Here is a 21,260-nt window from a genome sequence, read left to right on the forward strand (position 1 = left end):
CAGTGTTTGCTAAGAGCAGCACCCCCCAACCATTCAGCAATGTGTCAGCAGGGCATCTTTGACAGTTGCTATAGAAAAAAGTTTAATCTCAAGGCACTTGTCACATGCTTCAAATACTGCAATCCTAAAAGTAATTTAAAAAAATAAAAAGGCCACTTTTTAACCACAGTTGAAAGATCTCTTTTTTTGTTTGCTTTTTTTGCTATTCATTGACGAGTAAAAGGCAAATTAGAGATAATGAAAACAAAAAAAAAAATTTGGGACCTTACATAAGACGCTAACGTAACAAGTGCAGTGAGCTGTCATTTACTAAAAAGGTTTGAAGTCAAGAAAATAGTTCTAGTTCAAGTTCACACATTTTCCTCAACCAGGAGGAGTTTTTTTTTTGTTTGTTTTTTAAGCCACTGTTAAATCATAAGCAGTAATGAAAGGAAATACATTCTGTAAACAATGTACAATTTCTTGTAATATATATTTTTCTCTTTATCTTTTTTCTGAACACTACATTTCAGCATGAAACTACCGACACTTTCTCTGCCATCCGGAGCGAATATTAAGTAAACTTTAGAAAAATAGCAACCATCAAAGAACACTCTTTCACCTGACAGTCATTGAATAATTTATACAAAGGCTAAACAATAGAAAATAAACCTTTTCTTACATATAAAATAATGAAATGATGAACTTTTGACTCCAGCTTATCTTAGTCCTTGATGCAATGGAGATGTCTTTTTTCCTCCCATTAAGTATAGGCACAAGTCTGCTTTTTATATATAATTATATATTCATATATACACATAGATTAGTCTTTTCCTCCTTCAAAATTCGATGCATTCACATTTTTAACACATCTGTTGTCCATTTTACTGTGGCGTGTCCGATGTGGTTTTTTTACTGGAGTGCTCTCTGAGGTGTCAATGACCCCTTTTTTTGAAAAAGTTTTTGGATATATATGAGAGAGGCATTTGTCCACTTCCATAATAACAACCTCTCCCTCTTGCTCCTCCTGTTCCTCTTCTGTATCACAAGTTCTTTGAGAGATGAATTTTTTGCATTCATACTGAATGTCTTTATTACTGTGTGGTTTGTCTATAGGATTCTTTATGGGATTCAAGGGCTCCCGTTGGTTGTTTGTACTTTCATCAACAGGTGGGCGGTTTCTCTCCCTCTCTTTTCTTCTCTTCCGAGTCCACCACACACAAATGATTATGCAAGTCAGCCACACAATACTGAACACTGCGCAGAGAATCGGAACCAGATAATCTGGAAACACAAGCAAAAGCATTCATTAAGCAACATTTATACAAATGTCCTTCAGTTCTCTAGCATTTCTAGTACTAGGGTTCAGTATGAATATTTGTGTATTTTGCCATCTCTCAAACTTACCTGAAGATGAATTCCCTACAACAAGAGTTTCCACTTTGACTTCAGTAACAGCCAGCATAAGAGTGCTGTTCTGTCGTTTACTGATGGCATGGACTATTGTATTGGCAGCATTTTGGATAAGACTGTTGTCTTGATCATCTGTTTGTGAGATGAATGACTACAAGACAAAAAATAAATGTTGAAGTGCTAATTTACATAATCATAACATTTGTATTACAGTCCTGGTCACACATAAGCAATCAGAAAGCATAAAATTGATTTTTAAAGCTCATTATACTACTAGCCAGGAAATAAATGTAACTTTCTGTCCATTAATGAGGATAGCAGAGTTGCTTACTTGTAACATGTGTTCTCCCAGGACAGAAGGATGTTAGTCCTCATGCATGCATGAGATCATTGGATGGAGCTCGGCACGTAAAACTTATGTCAAAGTTTCTGGAACTTTGACTGTGCGCACTGAGCATGTCCAGCATGCCCTATACTATGCATCCACACAGAGTCCCTCTTCAGTCTTGTAACATAGAATTACATAAAAAAAAAAAATAGGATGATAGGAGAAACCCAACTCCGCGGGGTGATGGGTGGGTTTTGTGATGACTAACATCCTGCTGTCCTAGGAGAACACCTATTACAGGTAAGCAACTCTGCTTTCTCCTAGGACAAGCAGGATGGTAGTCCTCATACATAGGTGAATACCTAGCTACATGTTGCTCTCCAACACAAAAGGAGACTAACAGACACCAACCAGGTGCCAATGAGCACAACAGTGCTGCTGGTAAAAGAGGAGAAGACAGCCTGAACCCAAACAATGGTCTCTAGGCTGGGAGAGTTGGGTTCTACACCTCAAATGATAGGGCAGACTGGCCAAACCTACTGTCATTTCAGCCATCCCTGTTCAGATAAAGCAAAATTGCTTACCTTGTAATAGGTGTTCTCAGTACAGCAGGAGGTAGTCCTCACATATGGGTGACATCATTGATGGAGCCCTATTGCGGAAAACTTTCTGTCAAAGTTTCTAGAAACTTTTGACTGGCCTTGTGAGGCCACTGAGCATGCCCAGCATGCCATGATATTCTCTGCCACAGGGGTCTCCCTTCAGTCTCGTATGTAGCAATAAGCTTTAGCAAAAAATAAAATAATAAAACGTATCAGACCCAACTCTGCGGGGTGGCGGGTGGGTTTCGTGAGGACTACATCCTGCTGTCCTGGGATAACACCTATTACAAGGTAAGCAATTTTGCTTTATCCTAGGACAAACAGGATGCTAGTCCTCACATATGGGCGATTAGCAAGCTAGAGGCTGAGTCATTTTGTAGTGAAGCAACAGTGAAGTATTGTTGTTGAAAATGAGGCAGCCGAAGATCACAGCAGGTTGGATGTAGAAGGAGTTGGGAATAAACTGGAAACAAGTTCTTTAAGACAGATTGTCCATAGGCTGAATCTTGTTGTCCTTCTTTGTCCAAACAGTAATGAGCTGCAAAGGTGTGAAGAGAACTCCATGTTGCTGCTTTACATATGACAAGAATTGGCACTGAACGGTAGTGTGTTACTAAGGTTGACATTGCTCTTACTGAGTGCGCCTTTACTCGCCCTTGGAGAGGAAGGCCTGCTTTTTCATAGCAAAACTGTATGCAATCTGCTAGCCAGTTGGAGAGAGTATGTTTACCCACTGCTTTTCCAGGCTTGTTTGGATCAAAAGATACAAAAAGAGTTGAGTGGATTTTCTTTGTACTGCAGCGCGGTCTAAGTAATATGCTAGCGCACGTTTACAGTCCAAGGTATGTAAGGGCCCGTTCTCCTTCGTGAGAATGAGGCCTTGGAAAGAATGTGGGTAAAACTATGGATTGGTTCAAGTGGAATTCCGTAACTACCTTGGGGAGGAATTTTGGATGTGTCCGGAGAACCACTCTGTCATGTAGGAATTTTGTATAGGGTGAGTACGTGACAAGTGCTTGTAACTCACTAACCCTTCTAGCCGATGTAATGGCTATGAGGAAGATAGTCTTCCATGTAAAAATTTAAGATCACAGGAATTCATGGGTTCAAAGGAAGAACACATGAGCCTTGTTAAAACCAGATTCAGGTCCCATTTTGTGACTGATGGCCGAATCGGTGGTTTAAGGTGAATTAAACTCTCATAAATCTACTGACAAGAGGATGTATGGATATTGGTGCATCTCCCATCTTGTTATGGTAAGCTGAGATTGCACTTAGGTGTACTCTGACAGATGATGTCTGGAGACCAGAGTCTGAAAGATGGCATAAATAGTCTAGTAGGGAAGTTGTGGGGCAGGAGAAAGGATCAATACTCTTGTCTGCACCACAAAGTGAACCTTTTCCATTTTGAAGAATAATTCTTTCGTGTTGAAGGTTTACGTGAAGCTATAAGCACTTGAGATACATTGGTTGAAAGATTGAGTGGTTGTAAAATCAAGCTTTCAACATCCATGCTGTCAGGGATAGGGATTGAAGGTTGGGATGGCGCAACCTAACCTGATCCTGAGTTATGAGATTGTGAGCTACACCCAGGCGAACTGGTTCTCTGATTGAGAGGTCTAGAAGCGTGGGGAACCATACCTGTAGAGGCCAATACGGGGCTATGAGTATCATGGACCCCTTGTCCTGTTGCAGCTTCACTAGAGTTTTGGTTATTAGCGGTATTGGAGGATATGCATATAGAAGGCCTGAGTTCCAAGGGCGAGCAAAGGCGTCCTTGCCTGGCTGGTTTTTCTGTTTGTGTAGAGAACAGAATTTGTCCACTTTGTGATTCAGGTGTGATGCAAAGAGGTCTATTATTGGTTGCCCCCAACGTTGGAATATCCTGGTTGCTACTGAGGGATCCAGGGACCACTCGTGTGGTTGGAACCGACGACTGAGACGATCTGCCACTACGTTGTGAATGCCTGCCAGATAAGTGGCCAGGAGAAATATGGAATGTGCTAGGGCCCAGTTCCAAATCTGTGCGGCTTATTGACAAAGGAGATACGAGCCCGTACCTCCCTGTTTGTTGATGTACCACATGGCTACTGTGTTGTCCGTTTGGATCAGAACAGTCTTGTGTGAAAGGCAGTCCTTGAACGCATGCAGCACATAGCGTATAGTTCGAAGTTCCAGGAAATTGATTTGAAATGTTGCTTCGAGTTTTGTCCAAGTACCTTGGGTTTGGAGATTGTCTATGTGAGCTCCCCAACCTAAGGTGGATGCATCTGTAGTTAAAGTTATCTGTGGGACTGGTTGCTGGAAGGGTAGGTCCTTGCGCAAGTTGTCCTCATTTGCCCACCAAAGTAGAGATGAATGTAGCTGGTGGGTTACTTGAATTGGAGAGGACAGTGGTTGAATGGCTTGGATCCATTGTGATCTTAAAGTCCACTGAGTTATCCTCATGGCTAACCTTGCCATAGGAGTGACATGAACTGTGGAGGCCATGTGCCTAGTAAAGTTAGAAACTGATGAGCTGATGCTTGTTTCTTTGAGTGAAGCGAATTTGCCAATAGGGAAAGTGTCTGCCCGATCCCCGGGTAGAAAAGCTTTTGAAAGTATGGTGTTCAATTCTGCTTCTATGAATTGAAGCAGGTGAGACGGAATGAGGTGGGACTTTTGATAATTGATGAGAAAGCCCATGGAGTGAAATAAAGTAATTGTTCGACTGAGAGAAGCCAGAACTCCTTGTTGAGATTGACTTCTGATGAGCCAGTCGTCTAAATAGGGAAAGACATGGACACTTTCCTTGTGCAAGTGTGCTGCTATTACTGCCAGACATTTGGTGAATACTCTGGGAGCAGAGCAAGTCCGAATGGTAGTACTCTGTACTGGAAATGTTGATGGCCCACCATGAAGCATAGGTACTTGTGATGAGGAGGGAATATTGGAATGTGAGCGTAAGCGTCAAAGATCCAGAGAACAAAGCCAGTCTCCTGTTTGAAGAAGTGGAAGCATGGTGCCTAGAGAGACCATCCTGAACTTTTCTTTCTTCAGAAATTTGTTGAGATTTCTGAGGTCTAGGATGGGACGTAGGCCTCCGGTTTTCTTTGGAATGAGGAAATAGCGGGAATAGAATCCTCTGCCCTGCTGAGTCCGGGGCACCAGCTCTACAGCTCTGGCTCTCAGAAGGGTGGATAATTCTACTTGTAACTGGATTATGTGATTTTCGCTTAGAGGAAGAGGTCTTGGAGGAGAATCTCTTGGAGTTGAGAGAAAATTGAGTTGGTAACCTCGAGATATTATTGCGAGTACCTATTGGTCTGTTATTTGTATCCAATGGTTGTAGAAGGAAGATACTCGGCCTCCTACCGGTAGATCTGGTTGAGGGTTGAAGAGATGGCTTTGGTCTCTGGGAATGGCCTCAAAAGCCTGCAGCCAGTCCCATCTGCGGCAGAGGTTGAGGCCTAGCAGCCCTAGGTTGCCTGGGCTGAGCTCTTTGCTGCGGCCTAGAAGATCTGTCCCTTGATGCTGGAGGGTAATAACGCTTCTGTCGATAAAAGGGTCGTCTAGATTCCTTTCTTGGAGGTCGGCGAGATGACGGGGTAGCAGAGTCCTGTGGAACTAACGATAGTTGGTGCAGGATTTCTGTGTGTTCCTTTAATTGTGCCACAGCATCTTGCATTTTAGAGCCAAAAAGGTTGTCACCAACACATGGTAAATCAAGTAACTTTTCCTGGACTTCAGGCCTGAGGCTTTAAGCCATGCCCAGCATCTTGCACTTATACCAGAGGCCGCTACTCTGGAGGCTGTTTCAAAACTATCATAAGCGGCTCGGACTTCGTGCTTGCCAGCTTCAAGTCCTTTGTGAATGATTGCTTGGGCTGCTTCTTGATATTACTGTGGTAACGAAGTTGAAAATTCTAGCATCTGTTTCCACAGATTCATCTGATATTGAGTCATGTATAACTGATATGATGCAATTTTTGTGTTTAACATGGCTCCTTGATAAATTTTCCTACCCAGGAAAGTTTTCCGCAATAGGGTTGATGTCACCCATATGCGAGGACTAGTATCCTGCTTGTCCTGGGATAATAGTGAGATGCGAATGTGTGGAGAGAACGCCACGTCGCAGCCTTGCAGATCTCCTCCATAGGAACTGCTCGCAAGTGGGCCACCAACTTTGCCATGGCTCTGACAGCATGAGCCTTGACATGACCCCCAAGATGCAGTCCCGCCTAAGCATAACAGAAGGAGATGCAATCTGCTAGCCAACTGGATGGTGTCTGTTTGGCAACAACTCCCAAGCTATTCCTGTCAAAAGAAATAAAAAATTGGGTGGACTATCTATGGTATTCTGTCTGCTTCAGAAAGAAGGCTAAGGCTCTCTTGCAATCCAAACTGAGCAGTGCTCACTTGCCATGGTGTGAATGGGGCCTGGGAAAGAATGTTGGCAGGACATTTGACTAGTTAAGATGGAAATCTATCACCACCTTAGGCAGGAATTTAGGATATGTACGCAAATCCGCCAACAAAAATATGACCTTGCAGGTCAGGATTTTCAGATTACAGGAGTGCAGCGGCTCAAAGGGAGCTTTCACCAGCTGAGTTAGCACCACATTGAGGTTCCAAGACACTGCAAGAGGCCTTAGAAGTTTCAACTGAAGCAGGCCCTGCATGAAATGTAGAATTATAGGCTATACAGAGAAGGGCATACCATCTACACATTGGTAGTATGCGCCAATTGCACCGAGATGAATCTCCTCCACTTCAGTCTGTAGGACTTTCTAGTGGAAGGCTTTCTGGAAGCCTTCCAGGCTACGAGTGACAGTGCCTGGAGTTCGGGATGCTGCAGCCTGCCCTGATCTTGTGTGATGAGATCTGGAGAAGTACCCAGACTGATGGGTCTTAGGATGGACAACTCCCGAAGGAGTGTAAACCAGATCTGTTTCGGCCAATGAGAGGCTATAAGGATCATAGTCCCTCAGTCTTCACGAAGCTTCACGAGTCTTCATGACTAGAGGAATCGTAGGAGAAAACACGTATAGAAGACCCTTGCCCCAAAATGGGCAAAGGCGTCAGGCTGGTTCGCTGTATGAACTGTACAGGGAGCAGAACTCAATCACCTTTCTGTTGCAGGGGGATGCGAACAGGTCCACATCTGGGTTCCCCCAGAGGCAGAAGATCCGGTCTGCCACCCCCTAATCCAGAGACCACTTGTGTTGTCTGAAGGCACAACTCAGTCAGTCTGCTATCACGTTCTGCATTCCAGCCAAATACATGGCCCTGAGCATCATTCCATGGGACACGCCCCAGGACCAGATTTGGACCACTTCCTGACACAGTAGGTACAACCCTGTGCCTCCCTGCTTGTTGACATACCTCATAGCTACTTGGTTGTCTGTTTGGATCAGGACAAATTTTGTTGGACAGCCAATCTCTGAAAGCCCACAGCGCGTACTTGATCACCCGGTGCTCCAGGAAGTTGATTTGACATTTAGCTTCCTGGGTGGACCAGAGGCCCTGGGTGCAGAGCCTCTCTAAATGAGCTCCCCACCCAGGGTGGAAGCATCCGTAGTTAGGACAATTTGGGTAGGGGGGATTTTGGAAAGATATTCCCTGATCCAGATTCAAGAGACCCTGTCACCAGGACAAAGAGTCCTAGAGAGACAGTGTGATTCGGATGTGAGCCTAGAGGCTCTGCATGGCCTGGCGCCACTGTGACTTCAGAGATCATTGGGCTCTGCGCATGCGTAAGCGTGCCAAGGGAGTAACATGGATGGTTGTGGCCATGTGGTCCAAAAGCCTCAACGTGTGCCAAGCTGAGATCTGCTGGTTCTGTTGAATCACCGCCACTATGGATGTCAAGGTGACCGCCCTGGATTGCGGCAGGAAGGCTTTTGCCTGAGTCATATCTAGCAGGACTCCTATGAAGTCCAATCAAAGTGACGGGCTGAGATGGGATTTCAGGTAGTTTATGATGAACTCTAGTGACTCCAACACCTGGATGGTCAAACACATGGACTGAGTAGAGCCTGCTTGCGAAATGCTCTTGACCAGTCAATTGTCCAAATAATGAAAAACATGCACTTCCAGCCTGCGGAGGTGCTCCCCCATCATGCCAGGCATTTTGAGAAAACATGTGGGGCAGATGCTAGCCCAAACGGCAACACTCTGTATGGAAATGCTGTTTTCCCACCACAAATCTGAGATACTTCCTGTTACTTGGGAAGATCACGATGTGAGTGTATGCATCCTTTAAAACAAAGGAGCATAGCCAATCCCCTTTTTGCAAGAGGGGAATCAGGGTGCCCAGGGAAACAATCTTGAATTTTTCTTTTTATACAAACTTATTCAAGGCCCTTAGGTCTAGGATGGGTCAGAGCCCCCATTCTCTTTAGAATCAGGAAGTACCAGGAGTAGAATCCCTGCTCTCCACGCCTTTGTGGGACAGGTTCAAATGCTCTGGCCATTAAGAGGGCAGAGAGCTCCTGTAACAGTACCTCCTGATGCACTATTGCCCCCCAAAACAGGGACGGAGGACAATTTGGAGGGACACTCAATAGGTTCAACTGGTACCCTTGATGGATGGACAGAACCCAATAATCTGAGGTTAAACTGGGCCACCGATCCGCGAAGGGGGGGGGGGGGGGGTCCAGCAGCACAGATACAGGTGGCTGGCTCAGGCTCCCTATGATCCAGTCAAAACCTTGTCCCAGGATTTGGCTGGGGCTTGGGAGCTCTCTGCTACCTGGGGCGTCCGCAGGAGCTCACCCTTTGTGAATGGGAGCGAGAGGCCGGAGGATAGAACTTCCTCTGACCCGGTGTCGCAGACCTCCTGGCTGAGGAGGGCAGGTCTGAAGTGCTCGCAGAGAGTTGTTGGAGGGTCTCATGGTGGTCCCGCAACTGTACCACTGTGTTCCTCACTTTATCTCCAAAGATATTTTCTCCTGTACGTAGCAAGTCAGCGAGTCTTGCTTGTACCTCTGGTCAGAGATCCGAGGCTGCAGCCATGCCATTCTGCAGGTGCCAATTCCTGCTACAGAGACTCTTCATGCTGTCTTGAAAACATCATAGATTGATCGAACCTCATGTTTTCCACACTCCAGGCCCTGATGCACCAGCAATAAGAAGGTGTCTTGCTGCTGTTGAGGCAGCCGCTCTGTTGCCTCCTGCACCTGTTTCCAGAGGTTGCGCAAGTACTGGCTCTTGTAGAGCTAGTAGGAGACAATGCAGGCAATCAGCATGGCCCCCTGAAATACTTTCCTCCCAAGAGCATCTATCGCTTTGTGATCCTTCCCCAGGGATGCAGAGGAATGGGTCCTAGAGCACTTGGCCCTCTTTAGAGTAGATTCAACCACCACGATTGGTATGACAGCTGACTGCTCGAATCCAGTAGCCTGCTGGATGAGGTAAACCCTATCTGCCTTCCTGTTTACGGAAGGTACCGTTAGGGGATGATCTCGGATCCTCAGCAGCAACTCCTTAAAAATCTTGTGGACCGGAACCACCATGATCTAATTAGGAGCCTCCTCTAACTGGAAGATTTCCAGCATCTTGTGCCTAGCATCTTCCTCAGTCATCAACTGAAATGAGATGGCCCCGGCCATCGCCCACACAAAATCTGTGAAGGTAAAGTCCTCTGGTGGAGACTTCCTTTGTTCCTCTGGAGAAGGCTCTGAAGGGAGAATCTCCGAGTCCTCAGAGGAGGATTCTGCAGTGTCGTCCCCACAGGGGTCATAGGGAGCCTCATCCTCACTGTAATCCACAGAGCATGGGGCCCTAGGTGCTCGGCCTTCGTCCAGAGACATGGGCACCGGTGGCATCTGTGCTGGCAAAGCTGGAAGGGGGCTGCAGGCCTTTGTGTCCCATCTGGCCTTGATGGTGCTTCCTCCTCGAAGGAACCGCTAATGAGCACCATATTGGTTGGGGGAAGCATCGGTGCCCTGCCAATCATTGATGGCCTCCCGGGAACAGATGTCAGCTGGGTTGGTAAACCAATGAGCCCATTGAGCAGTTCCAGCAAGAAAAGCACGGGCATTGACACCATCTGTGCCACCGGCTTGATGCCCTGCAGTGCTCACTCCAATGCCAGTTGGACTCTCCGCTCCAGCTCCTCCTCGAATGTTGCTGATGCCAACCCCAACTGGGAGGTAAGAGGGGCGGCCAGATCTTCCTTTGATCTCAGAGGTGGACTGGCAATTGGCACCAAAAGCACTGGGGACAGTTGCAGATCCCCAGCATCAATAGAGAATGGGCACTCCTTGCCACGGGGTTGCTTTGGGGGCATCATGGCATGAGCCGGCACCTTCTCAAGCCCAGCACCGTGCATCGAACGTGACCAGTGCTGATGCTTCCTTGGCTTCCCCTCTGTGCTTGACTCAGTCTTTCCCTGGTGCCGAGGTTGATGACGATGAACCCGAAGTCCTTGACCTGGAAGAGACAGGCAGGGGCCAGTCCCTGGGCCCACTATCTGCCAGTGGTAACAGAACCGATGGCCCCACCGATGTCAATGGTGCAGAGCTCACTGGTGTGGCTCCAAGGTCCATTGATGCAGGCGCTGCCAATATCGATGGCTCGGACTTCCTTGAGTCGAAGAGTTTTTCCATCTTGATGATTGAACACAACTTTCCTTAGGGGTCATCTGGGCACACAAGCAGCAACCCTGGACATCATGCAATGCTCCCAGGGAGAGGACACAGACCTAGTGAAGATCCATAATGGGGGCATTGATAGATACCAGATGAGGCCATGATCAAAAGGAAAAATGAGAGTGGTGATGTCTGGCAGTCAAAGCCGGCAGGCACAGAGGCACCGCCACTACGGGGCAGGGAATGGAAGCAAAAGCAAACTTACCAAAACACCAAAAAACTGGACTGGGGAGCCTAAGAGAGCACCGAGAGGGACCTGGCGTCGATGAAAGCACAACAAATCTGAAAAACAGGTTTGAAAATTTTCCAAAGCAATTTTCTGAGAAAAAGCCAAGGATTCACTTCACCACGAGGCAAAAGCTCTGCGGAAAAAAAAGACTGAAGAGAGACCTCACGTGGCGTGTGGTATAGGGTATGCTCAGTGTGCACAGTCAAAATTCCATAAACTTTGACAAAGTTTTCTATGCCGGGCTCCATTTGATGATGTCACCCATGTGTGAGGACTACCATCCTGCTTGTCCTAAGAGAAATCAGAATACCCAACAAGCCAGAGCAAAGGCACAATCATTACTACTATAGACCTGAACAAAACCAGAAATCTACAAATTCTCAATATCTAAAAGTTGAATTGTCATGTTACTTAAAGCATTACATAGCTACTTGCTTTTCTATATTAATGTTTACAAATTTTAAAAAATATCATCCTGAGAAACTCTGCTCTTTACATATTTTTAGAGGAGGAGGAGGAGGCAGAGGTTTGTTGGTGGTCTCATTTACATTATGACGTGAAGATGAGTCAAAACGTTTTTTTAGAACAAAAATTAGGATGTTCTGGATAGTTCTTTAAAAGTTGAGAAAGCTCCGAGTCCTGTAGTATTACAGTTTCATACATACAACTGTACAGGAGTTCTAATAGCCATAGTAATCCTGGAGAAAAAGGGAATATTTGTAATACCTTTTACGGGACCAATGTAAGTCGTATCTGAAGAGAACTACATCTTTTTTGTTGATCCAATAAAAAGGTATCATATCTACAAAACTTCCAGCTTTTACATCAGGAGTGGTTATCATTGCTTGCTTGCTTTCAATGACTCAGCTTTTATAACCTAGTCAGGTCACCATGTCTATTTTGAGAATGTATGTTTTGCCCACCTGTAATTTATCATGTCTTAAAATGCCATATAGTGCATTTTTACTCATATTCAATCAAAACAACTTCAATCCATGCAAACCTAAATCTATCATTCACAAGGTACCATGACCATTATCATTAAGATTTGCCTGAAATTACATTGAATTATCAGTTGGAAGTTGACATGAATGCTGCACAAAGATTTGTAGGCTTCCTAAACAATTTTTTTTAAAAGATGTCACACTTCCCCTTCAGCACAGAATTAAACTGACAGGCATAGTTTATGATTTTAAATGTATTAGCTGATTCAAGCTCATTTAAAATCACAATTAGGTATTTATTAAAAAAAAAAAGAAAGAAATATCCCTTTCTGCTCCCTAATTGCATCACACCTCAGCAAGTTGTCAAAAATATACATAAATCTTGTCAGGTGAGCCTGAGCTCCAGGAGCCCATGATGCCATTAGTGTTTCCAAAATCTTAACATTTAATGGAAGCTGACAGCATCCATCTATCCCAGTCTGGAAGTATTCATATGGTTTTTGGAAGTAAAAATAAAAATACAAGCCTTCATTTGCAAAGAAAAAGCACTATTGGACATAAAATACATTGGGATGCATTTTTTTAAAAAAATTGAGAGGATTTTGTGTGTGTTTGGAAGTAAACTAAATTGAAAATGAGGGTTAGGGCTGCTGTCTCTTTTCTATTTGCAAGCTTACCGGGGATACAACTCTGTGGGACTCTATTTCTGCCTTTGAATAATTGCTGCAACAGCATCGGTAAGCTGCACAGCTGATAGTATTTCAGCGGACTGCCTTCCGGGGTCTGACGTCAGTGGGAGGAGCCCATTCAGACGCCTACAAGACCGGCGTCTGTACGGCGCGTCGCCAAAGCCGCTCACCTAAGGGGCGAGTGGCTTTGCCAGGCTTCGCCGGAGTATCGCCGGGATATGCTGGAGGAATATTCTCAATTTCTTGATAACAGCAGCCAACGGAACCTGGCTGAATTGAGATTGTGTTTCCAAAGGATCTTATCTCTTTAGAGGTACAAATTTTCTTTCGTAAATGTTCTTTTTTCCTCTTGGTAATGCCACATACCAAGAGGAAGGGGAAAACAGTTACATCTACACCGGTTGTGAGTAGTAATCAACCAAGAATTTCAGATCTTTTTGGTCGAACCATAATATTGACACCAGGTGAAGAAGTCGCTGGAGCTGAAGTCCAGGAGCAGGGACCCAACTCCTTGACTTATGAAACATCTTTAAGCCCTGGTGCTCCCTTAACACCGGATCCACCAACTGGAAAAGTAGGAGGAGAATTTATATTCGAGGATCCCAACCTGAATTTGGTCTTTTCACCATCTCCTGAGAAAGGGGGAGTAGTGGGATTAGAAAACCCACAACAGAACCCTGGGTTTCAGGTTTTAAATGATCAAAGGCAGGATTCTAGTACCGTTTTGGTTTCTAACGTAAAAGAGATGGAAGGAGGGCAAGGGGAAGCAGTAACTGGTATACCTGTAATAGTTCCCACTAAGTTTACTTTGGAAGAAATTGGTGGTATGATTTTTTCAATGCAAAAGTCAATTAATGATTTAGCAAAATTGGTTCAAGAAGGTTTGAATAATAGTTAAATATTACAGTTAAGAACAGAAAAGTTAGAAGGGGGCAGTAAATAATCTAGGACTTAAAACTGATGAGATTGAAAAGGTACAATTGAATTTGATTAAATCAGAAAAAATGCAATTAATTAAATTGGAACAGTTGGAAAATCAAATTAGGAGAGTAAATTTAAGAATCTTAAATTTTCCTAGAACCCATTTATTGTCTCAGAGGGAATTGTTTAAAAGTTACCTTTTAAAGGTCTTGAAATATACAGATACAACATTACCTGTAATAACTAGAGTACATTATATTACTCAAACTGCAGCAAGAGGCGATCTATCAGATCAGCATCAGGGAGAACAAAATGACACAGATTTGTCAGAACTTCTTGAGAAGTCATCTGATATGGAAATAAAAACACGAGCTACATTAATTGTTCAGTTTGCAGATGTTTCTCAGCAAGATTCTATTCTCAGGTTATATTTCAAATATCAAAATTCTCTTTTTCATGGTTTCCCTATTAGAATTTTTCCTGATGTCTCTCTTAGTACACAATTAAGAAGAAAATAATTTTTGTTAATGAGAGATAAGGTTATACAAAGAGGAGCCAAGTTTATATGGCGTTTTCCTTGTAAATGTGTTCTCTTATATCAAAATACGATTAATTACCCAGAACAACAGCGTACATACCTAGATTCCTAATTCCATCTTATACCTTAGTTATTGGGAGAAGAGAATATTATTATTATGGTTAAACACAAAGTTTAGTATATCTTTTTATTTTACACTGCTCTTTTTTCTTTACAGCCACTTCCTGTAATTACTTTCGAGGTTGATTTCTACGTTTTTACAGATTGTATGTGTAATTATCTTTGAACGAGATATATTTAATTTTTATTGAGCATATCTTCTTGAAAGAGCACGTGTAATATCTTCTTGAAAATGGAAAGTTCAATAAAAATAAAATAAAATAAATAAATAAAAAAAATTGAGGGTTAGCTAAAATCCTGGCAGCCATCCAAGTAAACAAGTTATAAACTTGAGCAACATGCTGATGCTTTCATATCAAGAATAAGAAAATTATTCCTTACCTGCTAATTTTCCTTCCTGTAGTACCATGGATCAGTCCAGACGGTGGGTTATGTCCCCCGTCCAGCAGATGGAGTCAGAACAGAGCTCGAAGGCACCGCCTCCTATACCAGCTCACCCTCTGCTGGAGCTCAGTATCATGAATAACAAAGCCCAAAAGAGCAAGAACACCAACAATTTGGATCCAAAACCCTGACGTAAACCAACATCAAGAACAATTAATAGGTAAGACCCAGAAAAGGGTCGCCCCCGTCAACTTGTGAGGAGCTGTACAGCTCTGATAGAGAACCAGAGAGAAAGAAAGAGAAAACAGAAACACGTACATACATCCGAGCAGGGGCACAGTATCCCAGAGTGGTGGGCGTCTGGACTGATCCATGGTACTACAGGAAGGAAAATTAGCAGGTAAGGAATAATTTTCTTTTCCCTGTACGTACCAGGATCAGTCCAGACGGTGGGATGTACCCAAGCTTCCCTAAACCGGGTGGGCCCCTGAGAGCCCTGCTCGGAGAACCTGATCGCCAAAAAGCCCAGGGGCTGAAAGCGGCAGGTGTAACCGATAATGTCGAGCAAAGGTATGCAGCGACTTCCATGTCGCTGCCCGGCAGATTTCCAGGGGCGAGACGGACCGAGACTCCGCCCAAGACGCGGCTTGCGAGCGTGTAGAATGAGCCCTGACGCCTGTAGGCGGAGCACGACCAGCCCCGATATAAGACGCCGAGATGGCATCCTTGATCCAGCGGGCTATCGTTGTCTTCGATGCGGCGGATCCCTTCTTAGGTCCCGACCAGAGCACAAACAGGTGATCGGAAACCCGGAACTCATTGGTAGCCTCCAGGTAACGGATCAGAGCCCGCTTGACGTCCAAATGACGAAGGGACCTCTCTTCTCCAGGAGAGAACGCCGGAAGTTCCACCGTCTGATTCAAGTGGAAAGAGGAAACCACCTTCGGAAGGAAGGATGGGACGGTACGTAGAGAAACCCCCGCATCAGAAAGACGGAGGTACGGTTCCCTGCAGGAAAGCGCCTGTAGCTCCGAGATGCGACGAGCCGAAGAAATCGCCACAAGGAAAACCGTCTTCATAGTGAGGTCCTTGAGGGAAGCCTCCTGCAGTGGCTCAAAAGGAGCGCCCGCCAGGGCCCGGAGAACTATGTTAAGGCTCCACGACGGGCAGGGATCTCGAACCGGAGGCCGAAGATGCTTGACCCCTTTCAGGAAACGAGCGATATCCGCTTGGAGAGGTAGAGAAACCTCTGTCTGTACCAGGGCATTCAGGGCCGCCACTTGAACTCGGAGAGAATTGTATGCCAGGCCCTTATCCAATCCGTCCTGCAAAAACTGCAGGATCAGGGGAACCGTTGCTTCCGTCGGGCGGGTCCCATGACCGACACACCAAGACTCGAAGACCTTCCACACTCGCCCGTAGGCCACAGAGGTCGAGGGCTTACGAGCCCTAAGCATCGTTGAAATCACCGCCTCCGGATAGCCTCGGCGGCGGAGTCGGCGCCGTTCAAAAGCCAGGCCGCAAGACAAAAGAGTGCCGCCTGCTCGAAAAATACCGGACCCTGATGTAGGAGCCGGGGAAGAGGACCCAGGCGGACCGGGCCGTCCACCGCCATGTGGAGTAGATCCGCGAACCAAGGCCGCCGCGGCCATTCCGGGGCCACTAGGATTACGGGACCGCAGTGGTTTTCGATTCTTCGGAGGATCTTGCCCACCAATGGCCAGGGAGGAAACACATAGAGGAGCTGACCTGTCGGCCACGGTAATACGAGGGCATCCACCCCCTCCGCGCCGTGCTCCCTTCTGCGACTGAAGAAGCGCGGGGCCTTGGCGTTGAGAGCTGTAGCCATCAAGTCCAACCGTGGCGGTCCCCAGCGTTGCACCAGGAGGTCCATCGCCTCGACGGAGAGAGACCATTCGCCGGGGTCCAACCGCTGACGACTCAGGTAATCCGCCTGAATGTTGTCTACCCCGGCGATGTGGGAGGCTGCGAGACGCACAAGATGGAGTTCCGCCCATGCCATCAGGAGCGTGGTTTCCGCGGAGACCTGCGCGCTCCGCGTCCCGCCTTGACGATTGATGTAAGCCACTGTCGTCGCATTGTCCGAGAGAATTCGTACCTCCCTGCCCCGAACCAAGGGGAGGAAACGCTGAAGTGCCAAACGTACCGCCCTGGTCTCCAGACGATTGATCGGCCACCTTGCCTCCTCCGGGGACCACATCCCCTGAGTGGCGCTTCTGTCGCAGACGGCGCCCCAACCCACAAGGCTGGCGTCGGTTGTCACTACCACCCAGGAGGGGACTTCGAGCGAGACGCCGCGGGCCAGATGAGCCGGAACCAGCCACCAGTTCAGACTGTCCCGAGCAGACTGAGGGAGGGGCAGAACTACCTGATATTCCTGCGACACAGGTTTCCAGCGAGATAGCAGGGACGCCTGCAGTGGACGTAGGTGTGCAAACGCCCAGGGCACCATGTCGATGGTGGAAGCCATCACTCCCAGAAGCTGAAGATAATTCCACGCTGTAGGATCCGACAAGGCCGCAAAACGATGGATGTGTTCCCTCAGGGAGATAGCCTTGTCCGGACGCAGAAACACCATGCCCAGGCGCGTGGCGAAGGTTGCTCCCAGGAAATCCAAGCGTTGAGATGGAACGAGGAAACTCTTGGGGAGGTTCACCACCCAGCCCAGGGAGCGAAGCACTTCCAAGACCCTGGCCACAGAGTCCTGACCATGCGAGAAAGACTTTGCCCGCACCAGCCAGTCGTCCAGGTAAGGATGCACTAGTATGCCCTCCTTCCGAAGGGCCGCCGCCACTACCACCATGATCTTGGTGAACGTCCGCGGAGCCGTTGTGAGTCCGAAAGGTAGAGCCCGAAACTGAAAGTGTTGACCGAGGATCTTGAAGCGTAGGTAACGCCTGTGGTCCGGACGTATCGGGATGTGCAGGTACGCCTCCGTCAGATCCAGGGAAGCCAGGAACTCGCCCTGATGAACTGCGGCAATCACGGATCGTAGCGTTTCCATGCGGAACCGGTTGACCTGCAGCGAGCGGTTCACCTCCTTCAAATCCAGTATGGGCCGGAACGAATCGTCCTTCTTGGGCACCACGAAGTAGATGGAATAATGGCCCGAGCCCACCTCGCCGAAGGGAACGGGTACGATAGCCTCTATGGTCAGCAGCCGGTCTAGTGTCTGTTGAACCGCCACCCTCTTGAGGTCGGAGCCGCAAGGGGAGAAGAGAAACCTGTCCCGAGGGGGGCGGACAAACTCCAAGGCGTAACCGTATTGGATGGTGTCCAGGACCCACTGGTCTGAAGTAATCTTTGCCCACTCCTCTACGAATTGTGTGAGTCGGCCTCCGATGGGCGGGCAGGAGGAGTGGGCCGGTCTGGCATCATTGAGCAGATTTGGCGGGGGGGTTCCCCTGCCCCGAGCCCTCCCTCGAGGGCCTCCGCCCTCGAAAGGAGCGCGACCACGGCTGCGGTCTACTCGAAGCTGTGCGAGAACTCGGCTGCCGGTATGATCTGTAGCGCCGCTGCGCCCTAGCCCTGGTTCTGGTGGAAGCAAAAGCTCGGTAAGGTCTCTGCCGATCCTCGGGTAGACGATGCACCGAGTTTTCCCCCAGAGACTTGATGATCTGATCCAGGTCATTTCCGAAGAGGAATTTTCCCCGAAATGGAAGGGACCCCAGGCTTGACTTGGAGGAGGTGTCCGCAGACCAATTCCGGAGCCACAGGAGTCTACGAGCCGCCACTACTGACACCATGGATCGGGCCAGGACGCGAAAGAGGTCATACAGAGCATCCGCCCCGTAAGCGATGGCAGATTCCAGGCTGTCGGCCTGAGCAGCTTCATCCGGCGGCAACTGCTGAGACGTTAGGAGCTGCTGGACCCAGAGAAGACTGGCCCTCTGGGTCAAAGAAGTGCACATGACGGCGCGCATCCCCAAGGCGGAAACCTCAAAAACCTTCTTGAGGAACGTCTCCAACTTACGGTCTTGCGTGTCCCGTAGGGCCGTTCCGCCAGTAACTGGGATCGTAGTGCGCTTAGTCACCGCCGATACCGCCGAGTCCACCTTTGGGAACCGGACGAGATCCAGGAAATCCTCCGGCAGCGGGTACAATTTCTCCATGGCCCGGGCGACCTTCAGAGATGCCTCCGGGACGTCCCATTCCCCGGTGAGGAGCTGAAGAAACGACTCATGGACCGGGAAAGCCTTAGCCCTAGGCCTGAGGGCCGCCAGAACCGGGTCCCCTTTTTTGGAGCACGTCGCAACCGCTGGGGCCACAGGTGCCGGGGGATCCGGAGGAGGGTCCAGATCGAGCTCTTGCAAGGTCCGTTGTAGTAAGTCCTCCAATTCTTCCTTGTGGAAAATGCGCAGGGCTCGCGGATCGTCGCCTTCGGCCTGCCCCTCCGAATGCGCAGGATCCGGAGGGTCAGAGGGGTCAGGACCCGGAGGGAAAGCCGCTCCCACCGCAAGCGACTGGGATGGCAGAGCTGAGATTCCCGTGGCCGTCCCAGGTGGAACCAGAGACCCGGGGGCGGGGACCGCGAGCTTGACGATCTTGGGCGCCGGAGGTCCCGAGGGGGCACCCCCCGGGTCCACCAGGCCTTGTAGATAGGCCGTGTGCATCTTCAGGATGAAATCCGGTGAAAAAAACGGTAGACCGGGCGAAGGCGCAGCAGCAGGATCCCCTTGTGGAATCCGGGCAGACAGGCCCTCCTCGGGACCCCGGTGCAGGCGGGGGGCTCCCCGAACTGCGTCCTTCTCATCGGGAGAGTGGTTCGCGCTGAACTCCTCTTCTAAAATGGCCGCCGTTCCCGCCATTGCCGAGAACGTGGCCGGCCCGCGCTTCCCTGGCTGCGGAGAGGGGGGCGCTGGGCGCGAATCCGAGCTGTGCGCAACGCCTTCCCCGTCGGGGAGGCAGCGCGGACAGACTCCCTCGTTGGAGAAACGAGACCCCGCCTCGCCGCAGGTCTCGCAACGAGACCAGCGCGGCATAAAGAAAGAAACACCGCCGCGATGTAGCCTCGGGGGGGGCCGAAATGAAAAAGAAGCGCGGGGGGGCCTGAGGGCCGACTCAACCCGCCCGACTGGTCCTTAGGCGCCGGAGGGAAAACCGCTGCCGGCGCGCCCAGGCCCGAGGTAAAATTCGCCGGGCCGCGGGACCGCCGGAGGACGTGTGCAGAAACCTGTTGTCCCGGCCACCGCCGAGAAAGAAACAGCTGAAATGGAAATAAAGCACACTTACCCCAAGCGCAAGTAAAACAAGCTGCAGGAGGAGACAGAACAGGGAAAACAAAGCACGCCTCCTCAAAACTACTGACAGGAAATATTTTCCTTTTTACTTTTTTTTTTTTTTTTTTTTTTTAAATAACTTGATCCAAATTGTTAGCACCAAAAGAAATGACAGAATAGACTCAACGGAGTGAAAATAAACTCAAAAACCTGTCACTCTGGGGAAGCACTGATTCCCCAACTCACATCTGCTGGAGTCAGAAAGATACTGAGCTCCAGCAGAGGGTGAGCTGGTATAGGAGGCGGTGCCTTCGAGCTCTGTTCTGACTCCATCTGCTGGACGGGGGACATAACCCACCGTCTGGACTGATCCTGGTACGTACAGGGAACATCTATTCTAGTACCTCTCCTTTAAGCAAGAGTGGCAAAATATAGCTGGGGGTGTTCCCATGATATTATGCCTCTCCCCAACAAAATACTGTGGTGATATCGCCACGTTTTTTTTTCAGGGAAAAACTCCACGATAGAAAAATAAGATTGCAGCAGAGGCTGCAAAAATGCGTTCGCTCAAGGCTGCCATTATTTTAAAGGGCCATATGACCCAAAAATACCCCACTCCCTGCAAAGTATAAAATTGAGACTTCCCTCTGGGCGCTTGTGCAAATCCCCGCCCACCCTGTCACCTCGTGGCGGTGCAGAGTCAAAAAGCACAAGGAAAAGATTTTTAAATCACGCGATGCTCCATCCTCTTCCCACACCCCTCCCCTTTGCAGAAACCCCATCATGTGATAGCTCTGTGCTGCCCTGGGTGGTGGCAGGGTCTCAAGAGACCTCAGGAAGTGATTTTTTAAGCTTTGGGGTGGGGAGTGGGGGAGGAAGTTGTTGTACCATTTCGAGCTTCGGAGTCCTTTAATTTTTATTGTGGAAGATTCGGGACCTGCACTAGTATCCTGATGCTCCTGTGGAAAAATATCTACACCACCTTAAAATATGATAAAATAATGGTGACGATTTTTTTCAAAGTCAGTCATGTTATTATATTTGTATAGATCTGACTTTGCAAGAGCTGTTTTGCACAGATTTGGAAAGCTCATATATGTAAATCTCATTCAAAGCATCTCATTGTAATAGGGCAGGTTCAGGCCAGACTATTATACGATAAGACTGTGTGTATGATAACAGTATTTACTGTGCGTTATAGTCTTATTACATCTTAGTAATCTAGACCTATGTTTCAAAA

The 21,260-nt window shown here is 47.9% G+C and overlaps 1 protein-coding gene across 1 annotated transcript in view; it reads right to left on the reverse strand.

The window, feature by feature from the left end:
• Positions 1-299: 299 nt before the first annotated feature.
• JAG2 (jagged canonical Notch ligand 2) overlaps positions 300-21,260 on the reverse strand; it is a 481,367-nt gene continuing 460,406 nt past the window's right edge. Inside the window, 2 exon segments of the mRNA XM_029598095.1 lie at positions 300-1,263; positions 1,387-1,543. Of these exon segments, the coding sequence (XP_029453955.1) occupies positions 803-1,263; positions 1,387-1,543 (618 nt within the window). The 3' untranslated portion in view covers positions 300-802.

This window comes from Rhinatrema bivittatum, chromosome 4, assembly GCF_901001135.1.
Source record: "Rhinatrema bivittatum chromosome 4, aRhiBiv1.1, whole genome shotgun sequence".
Classification (NCBI taxonomy): domain Eukaryota; kingdom Metazoa; phylum Chordata; class Amphibia; order Gymnophiona; family Rhinatrematidae; genus Rhinatrema; species Rhinatrema bivittatum.